Source organism: Sinocyclocheilus rhinocerous, unplaced genomic scaffold, assembly GCF_001515625.1.
Source record: "Sinocyclocheilus rhinocerous isolate Xijiao unplaced genomic scaffold, SAMN03320098_v1.1 scaffold1441, whole genome shotgun sequence".
Taxonomy (NCBI): Eukaryota; Metazoa; Chordata; class Actinopteri; order Cypriniformes; family Cyprinidae; genus Sinocyclocheilus; species Sinocyclocheilus rhinocerous.
In genome coordinates, this window is record NW_015654063.1 from 595518 (window position 1) to 606351 (window position 10834).

General features: G+C 38.8%; 1 protein-coding gene across 1 annotated transcript in view; it reads right to left on the reverse strand.

Moving 5' to 3' along the window:
- Positions 1-10834, reverse strand: part of LOC107716781 (fibronectin-like) — a 35778-nt gene that overhangs the window by 20978 nt on the left and 3966 nt on the right. Inside the window, exons 9-23 of the mRNA XM_016523333.1 lie at positions 10335-10511; positions 8546-8701; positions 8324-8452; positions 7976-8125; positions 5692-5813; positions 5390-5558; positions 5010-5195; positions 4266-4394; positions 3620-3709; positions 3331-3531; positions 2052-2330; positions 974-1237; positions 792-886; positions 431-599; positions 224-310 (exon numbers count right to left, since the gene is read on the reverse strand). Coding sequence (XP_016378819.1) covers positions 224-310; positions 431-599; positions 792-886; positions 974-1237; positions 2052-2330; positions 3331-3531; positions 3620-3709; positions 4266-4394; positions 5010-5195; positions 5390-5558; positions 5692-5813; positions 7976-8125; positions 8324-8452; positions 8546-8701; positions 10335-10511 — 2403 coding nt within the window. The remainder of the gene's footprint in view (positions 1-223; positions 311-430; positions 600-791; positions 887-973; positions 1238-2051; positions 2331-3330; positions 3532-3619; positions 3710-4265; positions 4395-5009; positions 5196-5389; positions 5559-5691; positions 5814-7975; positions 8126-8323; positions 8453-8545; positions 8702-10334; positions 10512-10834) is intronic.

The window sequence follows — 10834 nt, forward strand, 5'->3', positions numbered from 1 at the left end:
TTTATGCTAAAAAAGTGCATATAGCTGCTAATTGTATTTGTTGTTTGTTGATTTTCAAATATAAAACGTATTGAAATGTTTTCAGTGTGTGTGTGTGTATCAGTTCTTTTTGAAAATTTTCATCTAAATTTAACAAAACCGTGATAATATTGATAATCGTGATAACTTTGGTCACTATAATCGTGATATGAAATTTTCATACCGTTACATCCCTAGTACTAACCTGGGATTTTAGCATCGCTCCATTGAACCGTCAGTTCTCCAGTGTTCGGGTTGGACTCCAGGTTCAGATCCGTGGGTGGAGAAAGAGCTGTAGACAGATAGTCATAAGACAGCTGTACAACTCCACCAACAGTGTGAGAAACGTCTCTCTCACACTCCCACATCTTCAATAAGCTCAATAAAATAAGGACTGTTTCTTCACACTTACGAGTGACCACGCGTCGAGTGATGGGGTTGCCATGCTCATGACCGTCGAAGACCGGCTGGACGCTGTAGGTGTACTCAACTCCAGGAGTTAGACCTGAGATGAGGACACTACCAGACTCTGAGATCATGACCCTTGGAGCTTCTCCACCTTGGCTGGGCCTCACGGTCAACTGCAGAGCAGAATTAGAGAGTAAACACTGTGTATTGAGTAATCATGGCTGAAATGTGTGTGAACGTGAGAGAAAAGAATGTCAAAAGTCAGTTTCTCAAGAGTACTTTCACATGTGTCTTACAACGGCCATTAAACCAAGAGTGATTGCCTATAGCTGTGCCAAAATGGCTCTGGCATGTTTTAACAGTACCTTGTATCCAATTTTAGGCACAGGGGTCCAGGAGACAACGATGGAGGTGTCTGTGACATCAGTGCTGAAGTAAGGAGCATTTCCCATCGGCTGAACTGAAAGCCAGAAAATGCAGGACTATTGCATTAGCACTCTTTAAGCAAATGTATTTGGAGCTTTAAAAAATAAAAACAGAAACTCACTTGTGGTGAAGGAGGCGAGGGACCCCTCACTAAGCACATTGCCTTTTTCCGCATGCAGAGTGGCAGTATACTCAGTGTCAGGCTGCAAGTTGAGGAGTGTGTACTGAGACAGGCGGGCAGGAATACGCAGCTGTTTGGGGTTTGAGCCCTCGACAGTCAGGAAAAGTCTGTAACCTGTGATTTGAGCCCTAGGAGCTGACCAGATGATTACAGCACTGTCTTCAGTAACGTTAGTGAAATGAATATCGGTGGGTGGGTCGGGCTCTGTGAAGAGAAAGATTATATATTATATTATATTATATTATATTATATAGTGAATAATTCTTGAATTAAATTCATTTTAGTTATTTTTTTGGAAATATCTTATGCAATGTTGTTTCTCAAGCAGATTTAGAAACTATTCTTCCTGTTTAATACTCTTTATTTTTGTCTTGTTATTCAGTAAAATATCTAAACATCCTTTACGTATTTTATGAATTTAATTACAAATAAAAATGTTTTATAAATATTATATTATGAACTGAATAATTCTTGAATTAAATTCATTGTAGTCATATTTTTGTAAATATATTATGCAACATTGTTTCTCAAGCAGATTTTGCAATTATTGTTTCTGTTTAATAGTCGTTTTTTTGTATTATCTAATAAAAATACTTAAACATCCTTTACATATTTTTATAAGATGAATTTAACGAAGAATAAATATGTTTTAGAAAAGTATGCTATATTATAAAGAGAATAATTCTTGAATTAAAATCCATTTTAGTCTTTTCTTAAAATATCTTATGTAATGTTGTTTCTGAAGTAAATAAGTAAAACACTTTCTGTATCACTTCACTCCATTCACAGTATTTTCTTGTCAGCATTTTTGTCTTATAAAATGTTATATTTATATTTGTATATAATATTTAAGAAAGTCATCTCATAAAATGTGTAAAAGAATATTTATATACTTTTACTGCAAACCAAAAGAAAATATTGCGAATGGATGTTTAGGCATTTTTCCTGGACGAGAAGACTATATTGATTTAGAAATCTATTTTTGCTGTATTGAAAAGATCTTTTGTTATGTTCTTACTTGTAGCTTGCTCTCCAACCAGCGGCTCGCTCTCTTCCCCTGATTTGAGAGCAAAGATGAAGAAGCGATAGAGGGTTCCAGGCTGGAGGTGTGTGATCTCAGCGTAGGAGTTCTGTGTCACTGGTAATGGCAGTTCTCTCTCGACCAACCCATCTGGACCCACCTCGCCCACAGACACACGGTACCCAGACACCTCTATGGAAGGTCCGGTCCAAGTGATTGTGATCTTCGAGTCAGACACTTCAAAGAACTGCAGATCGGTTGGAGACGCAACTTCCTCTGTGGGTAGGAAACAATGTTTTTTCCTCTTTCAGACTACCATGAATAAAGTTTCATGCTATCCTAATACTTGCTCTTCAACAAAACCTTTTTTTTTTTTTTTAACCTCTCGAGTCTCAAAATCTGATTCTGACCTTCCTTTGAAGGGCTTAAGTTTATTGTAGCCTCTCATTCAAACATGGCAATCCATGTGTTTACCATTCTGTAAAACTTGCTCATCTGAGCAAAGGAATTCAGACACCCTACCGACAGACCAGCCGGCCTGACAGGGAAAGAATAATAGGCTTTCAGGACTGTTTGTTTTAAAACCAGCTATAATGTTTCACCATCAAAACCTGATTGCATGTGAAGCTAAAATGTTTGTGGAACCATTTTTGTAGCATCTGCATCATCAAGATTATGTCATAGTAGAATCAGAGCATGCTATAAAAGTCAATGTGGGTAAACACCAGACAAATGTCTCCTCATTGAGACCCAGACAGTTTTGTAAAGTTGCAATGTTTGCCGATTTGCCAGATCGGGATGAAACAGTCAGACCTCTGAAATGTTCTCCCAGCCAGTCCCCATAAAAATCAAGATCTGCACACTTTCAACATATTACCCTATAAGGGATTCACAGGCGTTTGGACGCAGACTAGCTGACTCAACTGAAATGTGATCTTATTTTTGGGCTGCCAGACAAAGCACCTAAATCTAGTCAAAAGAAAACAATAAAAGACATTTATGGCTTGATGACATCATGTTATGTTTCCACCGCACTACAGAGAGAAGTTATTATCTTCAGATGTATCCTGACACACATCTGAGGTCAAGTAACACATCTCTTCTCTAAACATGAGGGTGAATCTCATAAAACCTGTCAAGAACAGATCTAGAAAAACCTAAATGATTATAAAGTTATATTTAATAAAACAGAAGCCTGTTTTAGGAACATTTTTATTTTTGCATTGTCACCTCATAATAATTTCTTTAGAGATTCACCCACATAGTGATTTCATACCTGCCAGTGGTTCCCCAGCAGTTGTGACCTGAACAAAAATAGGTTCACTCTCCAGATTCTCTTCCACTGAGTAGATGCTGATGTTATAGAGCAGACCAGGGCGAAGGTCACCCAGGGTCACTGAGGTGGCTGTGTTAGGCAGATTCAACTCAGTGCTACCAGAGCTACCCTCTTCAGATGGTGTGTAAATCACGCGGTAACCTAAATAAACAAGACATACATTTGTGTACAACTTGTGTATAGGTCACATAATGGTTTGTTTTACTACAGACTAAAAGCCTGTGTTTACCCGTGATGGGAGCCACAGGTTTAGACCAGCTGATGATGATGGAGGTCTCCCCCACATCCTCCACTTCATGATCAGAAGGAGCATCAGGAGCTGTGGAAGCACAAGCCAAAAAGATCACATCATCATATAGTGAAATACTTCAAGTGAGAGTATTTCTCAGTGGCAACTGAAAGTCAACAAGAAATTGACTTCCTATAGCACTCAAATTTGATTTATTTTATTTAATCTTTTTATATATTATATTAAACTGTACATTACATCAGAAGTAAGCAAATGAGCTTGACTGCAACATTCAAATTTTGTCTATCGTCATATTGTCTATTTTTTATTTGATTAAGATGAACATGAATACATACAAGGCTACATCTTACCTGAAGGAAATTTCTAAATTGAATAGGGGTGTTTTGGGGGTCATGCATTTTAAGGTTAACCAATAACATCACAGCACACTTTTCATAATCCACTCAAATCGTTTCTAAAATAATTAAGTCTCTTTCTACACCACTTCCTACTGAATATTTAGTGCACCCAGAAATATGTCAAGTCACATATGGCTCATCCATGAGGGTTTTTATAAGATTAGAAAGAGGTTAAAACAGTCATAGGGACCAAGAAAAAGCAAAAAAGACAGAGAGGAAAGGTTTACCTGTAGTCTGGGAAGTAGTTAGGATCAGGTTAGGTTCTCCTTCTCCAGTCACTTCATACACATTTACAGTGTACTTCCTTCCTGGGAGAAGTTCACTGATGTTCACGGATGTAGCCGTATGAGGAAGGTCTGGAAACAGATACTCAAGTTAGCAGGTATTGCAAATATAGGTGCATTCAACTTCTACAAATCAACTGCAGACAAAGAGGTTTGCTAGTCTCAGCTGACTAAAATAAAAATGCCAAACTTGTGATGCACATACTAACCCAAGACCATGGGCTGTCCGGTCTGCCCTCCCTCCTCACTCAGCTCATATTCCACCCTGAATCCAGACACCGTGTCGGACGCAGACACCCAAGAGATGACGAAACTGCTGGAAGTGATGGCTCATCCATGAGGGTTTTTATAAGATTAGGAAGAGGTCAAAACAGTCATAGGGACCAAGAAAAAGCAAAAAAGACAGAGAGGAAAGGTTTACCTGTAATCTGGGAAGTAGTTAGGATCAGGTTAGGTTCTCCTTCTCCAGTCACTTCATACACATTTACAGTGTACTTCCTTCCTGGGAGAAGTTCACTGATGTTCACGGATGTAGCCGTATGAGGAAGGTCTGGAAACAGATACTCAAGTTAGCAGGTATTGCAAATATAGGTGCATTCAACTTCTACAAATCAACTGCAGACAAAGAGGTTTGCTAGTCTCAGCTGACTAAAATAAAAATGCCAAACTTGTGATGCACATACTAACCCAAGACCATGGGCTGTCCGGTCTGCCCTCCCTCCTCACTCAGCTCATATTCCACCCTGAATCCAGACACCGTGTCGGACGCAGACACCCAAGAGATGACGAAACTGCTGGAAGTGATCTCAGTCACAGACTCAGAGGTGTCCACCATCGGAGGAGGCGGGGTGGTCTCTCCCTCAGAGGGTTTCACTAGGGAAGAAACAGAAAGGGGAACATTAACAAACATGACTTCCAAACATTTGGATACAATAAATCCCCTTCAAATTACAGATGAATTCAGGAATTAATTATGCTTGGAAACTGTGTGGTTTTAGACACAAATACATGTGCGTGCATGTTTAGTAAATGAGACCCATAGCCATTTACATCGTTGGATGACTTACATGAGCCATGCACGGTGGAGAAATCAAAGCGAGTGGTTTCTCTACGTCCAAAATGCAGGATGCTGATGAGTTGACCCTCGTAGGTGACTCCTGGCTTTAGTCCAGCAATAGTGTAAGAGTTCAAATGGCCTGGAATAGTGACCTCCATCCATTGGGTATGGGTGTTTTTCTGTTTAAAAACGAGTAGGTTGCAGCTCAACAGACACCCATAGATTTTATTAAATAAATAACCTCTCTAATGCAATCAGAACTCCATTTCATTTACCGAGCAAAGGGCATACAGCGTCACAAAAGAGACTCACCGGTCTCCATTTGAGTATGTACTGTGTGATGTGTGCAGAAGCCGGCGCGTTCCATTGGATGGGGTGGGAGTTGGGCTGGTTGCCAGACTCTGATATAATCACCTGCACTGGACGATGACCACCTGATAGAGATAATATAAAAGATATTCAATATTTGAATAATTTTTACAGCCAAGAGCACCTATACTTGCAAGGTGTAAAATCTGTCTTTAGAAAATATCATGCTGCTCATCATGCTAATACTGTATTTAAACAGTGTTTCCACAATTGGCATGCTGAAAACAAACAAAGATGTTTTCTGGCCTAAAAATACATTATGGTTGTCAGAGGTGTTCTAGGAAAGAGAAAAAAAATTATTGTAGCGTTAGTGTGTTCTGGTCCTGAAATGGGAAACGTAGCACTAGCCTGTGAGATTCTTACCACAGATTCAGCATTGAGACACGAGGATGAGAGGACCACCATCGTCTCAGGCTTTTAAACCTTTCAATGCAGCAGACAAACTGCTTTAACAATAACAACAGTTCTGAAACCCCCAGCAACTTTTCTGAAGTGGTAAATCTCTATTATTATTTACCCAACACCGTATATAAAACTCATTTTTCTTCAAGTGTCTTGCAGCCTCATAAGGCAATATCTCCAAATTGCTTCTGATTTCAATCTGGTCCTCATTTTTCCCCAATTACTGCCATGAGGGTAGTCTGTACAGCACTTAAAGTTCACTTAGTCTGCATTACGTTCCGCCAGCCTGCACCAGTTTCACCCCCGCTGTTCCCAGCCTTCTCACAGCTGGCCGCCATTACTGAGGGATATTGCTCTGGGGTTGCTTCCACTCTCTGAGCAAAGGGATCACTTCTGACCCCAACAAGCTCTTACAAAAAGAGAAAACTTTATTAATGCTGACCTTGTCGGATTTTGTGGTGGAGCTTTGTGGTTCTGTATAAATACAAGTAATTCACAAATTTCGTTTGGGCTAAAAAGGATTGGATTAAAAAAAAAAAAAAAACACTGTAGTTGTCATTAGGGTTGGGTGATACAAACAAAATATTGTACTTTTATATCACAGTAACAGTATAAAAATCTATATCATATTATATAACTAATTTTCAAAATATTGTAGTCAGAAAGATTTTTCAATGATTAGAGACAGTAAAATATTTATAACGTTACCAAAAAAAGTTATATTTCAAATAAATGCTGTTCTTTTACATTTTTATTCATCAAAGAATCCTGAAAAAAATATTTTATGGTTTCCACAGAAAAAAATATTAACTGTTTTTTACACTGACACTAATAAGAAATTATTATTGAGAATAAAATCAGCATATTACAATTATTTCTGAAGTATCATGCGACACTGAAGACTGGAGTAATGGCTGCTGTGCCATCACAGGAATAAATTACATTTTAAAATATAAACCAGATACTTAAATTGTAATAATATTGTAAAATATTATTATTTTTACTGTATTTAAAAAAAAAAAAGCAGCTTGTAAAGATCACAGAATTTGCCAACATTCTAGTCACTAATAAATGTACTCAATATATGAACACCAGGTTTAGCATGGCACAGCACATCAAAATTAAATCGCTCCTATTATAATCAACAACGGAGTCTACATTGGAAAACTATAGCTATACTATAGCTTTCTGCTCAATCTTGGATTTTTTTTAAATAGTAGAATCTCACATTTCTACCATCATACTGTCGCTTTGGATAAAAGCGTCTGCTAAATGACTAAATGTAAATGTAATGTAAATGTCCAGCCCTACTTGTCGGATTTCCTCTACAAAAGTTTGGAGACTTGAGGCAACCATTAACAATGGAAACTATATAATCGCTAAATGACTTTACAGATGCTGTGCGAGCAGAAAAAGTAACAGGTTTGGTTGAATTTCAAACTTATTCCTAGCACAGGACAAAAGAAACTCGAAGACAAACAGTGCCAAAAGGGCTGTAGGGGGTGATTGAGACAGCTGTGTTGATTGGGTGTGTGCTTTTTTCCATCCACAGAACTTCAAAAGAACAGACGGCAAACACAAGGCACGGCCCCACCCAAATCAAGGTGTGGATGAGGGCACCTTAAAACCAACATCCTTGATTTCAAACACTGCCAGAGGATGAGCATTTGTTGAAAGTTGTAAAAGAAAAGATCACAAGGAAGAGCGAACCCTAATCGCCACTCCAACAAAACACCTGGGAGAAATGGCAAACAGCACTCTTGCTCTCAGTAAACATCTGGAAGCCTTTGACTTCCAAACCTCTCCCCACCCATGCCCACAAGACTACTTATAGCAGTACACAGCATGACCCCGCAGCTCAACTCTCCGATGCCATTTCCATAGCAGTAACATCTATAGTGGATTCCCTGAATGGGTTTGTCCCAGGACTCTCCAATCTGATAGAACACTCTAGTCTCTGGCTCCTGGCACTGATCTGGAAATGAAAATCGGAGTAACAGTCATTATCCAATCATTAGTTCGGTCATTTATAGGGAACGAGGCTAAAAACAGCTGATCCTAAGGCTCCAATTTGGAGGAAAAGACACTCTAATTGTTTCAAGAAATGTTCATTTAAGCAAATGAAGACAAATGTCTAATTTCTCTTTTAATTGATGAAATCCTGGAAGCTCACCGATAGCATCACACTTCCAGCGTCCACGGCCTTGACCGAAACAGGTGCAGTTCATCATGTAGCCTTCGTCGTGCCGTTTAGTAAAAGTCTGATTTACTTCGTAGGTCAAATTATCCACAATGCACTGGTCTGAAGATGAAAAGACATATATGTACATTTGCACAATGATACATAACTTCATCGCACTCATTACAAATGGGAGAGAGAAATGACAAGTCTCACCTTTGAGTTGAGAGTAGGCGATGCAGCTCCATTCTCCACGGCCATTGCCCACACATGTACAGCGCATCATGTGACCCAGAACATCATGGCGTCTGTCCCATTGATCACCCACACGATACATCACACCCTCACCAGTGGTACACACCTCCTCATGGGCTGATGGAAACCGATCAACAAACATTTTAGTAAACTGCTGAAATAATTGTGCACAAACCTGCAGATCTTTAAATTCTCCTCAACTGTCCTGCAAAAAAACTAACCAAACTTCAAGGCTATTCAGCCAATGAGACAAGCATATATCTGTTTTGAAGCACTTGAGGGCTTCCAAATAACAACCTCCTAAATCCTTCATAGAACAAGAATAAGCATGAAGTGCAGCAGGAGCCATAATGGATCAATGGGAACTTGGGGGATTGGCAACTATAGCTTTTAAATTAAGTAATTAAGTCAAGTCACATTTATTTATATAGCGCTTTATACAATACAGATTGTTTCAAAGCAGCTTCACTTTATGAAACGAATACAATTTAAGCCATATATCAGCTCTAAAAAAGGCAATAGTGTCATTATTCAGCTCAATTTAGCTCAGTGTTGATTCGGTTAAATTCATGTTGCATTAAGTTATAACTAAGTTCATTAGTTATAAAGCAAAATCAATTTAACTAAAAAGCAGCTCTACAGAAGGAAAGAGTGTCATTATTCAACTCTGTGCTGATTTAGTTTAGTTTAATAATAGTGAAAGTTCATCAAATTATGAAACAAACTTAATTCAGCCAAAAGTAGCTCTACAACATCAGTGTTAAAATTTAGTTTGAGGAAGAAAAACCCAATCCAGTTAACTGAATTGTTTTTAATGGCCTAAAGAGATCAGTATAATTAATCAGTTAAGCAATTTGGGGGTCAATTAGGGTCAAAGAGCTAAAACTTAAACCTAATGACCACAGATCCATAAAGCCCAAGGCAGTTCCTTATTGTTTTAACTGGGATATCTCTGATTGGTGTATCTGGTTAATAAAAGAGGACAAGAGTGAGGAAATCTCTCCAGGGTTAAGAGTGGAGGAGGTTACACAGCTGCCCTGGAGACCAGCCAGATATATATGCTCCACTGCCAACCAGACTCTGGTCCAAAGCCAAGCTCCCCTCTGTCTGCAGCCCCGCACAGCTAAGGGGCCACGGCTATCACAAAAATGTGTACTTAAACAATAGCCGAAGCTTCGAAACTACCCACGTTTTGCACATTCAGTACAGCAAGTAAAACCTACAAATCAAGATATTACTTGTACTGAAAACCAAAACAGTTGATGTATGATAATGGTTCCTGTGTTGAGACAAGAATCTCTACCCCCTACAAAACAAACACAACAGGGCAACACAAAAAAAAGCTCTGGTTTTAATCTATGTCAGATCACTGAATCCCACCAATATCAATAAACTCCCCAGGGTTCGCCTGGCTCTAACTGGCACCCTGGTGACAGAGACACCCATCAAAGCTCAGTCAGAAGGGGGTGTTTATGTAAATACAGCTGAATAGGTGCTGAGTGATCTTTTGTTTCACATAGTTAACATCCTCATCTTAACTGTTATCAGATCTCTTCCCATACAGACCACAAGGTAACTGAAAAAGCTGTGAGACGTTATTAAGATCCAGGATAGTTAGAGGGCTAAAGTGCTTTCATAACATTATAATTCTCCATTCTCCAATGTTCCAAGCTCCTGTCAAGTCATAACCTGCTACTCTCTCTTTCTCTCTGACTCCAACATTTATTGCTAGTGTAAAACTGGCACTTACCTGCCATGGGACAGAAGCCAAACCGCTGCTCTCGGTCATAGTTATAAGTTGTGCCGCACCATTTCATGCCATCTCTTCTGCCGTCAGCGGTGCAGTCAGTGTAGTTACGGCCATTGTAAAGGAACGGGAAGTGACAGAGTGCACCATTGGAGTTTCCCCCTCTTGTTGTGACCATAACTAAAAAATTAAGATATTTACCAGTGAAAAACAGTAGCAGATTTAACTTCCAATAAATTGATGGCAGGAACAGTCACCCAAGGGTTTGGGGTTAAGTGCCTTGCTCAAGAGTATAACTGTGATGGTTCAGCACTCTTTCAGGGCTCAAAACAACAAAATTTCAATAACCAGCCTTGAAAATGTTGATATGATAGATATGTAGATATCTGAAGATTTTTAAGCTATGCATGGATTTATATATTAAAAAAACACACTAGATATTTAGTTTGATTCAGATATTTTAGAATTACACTACCATGTAAGAGTTTTTTTTTTTTTTTTTT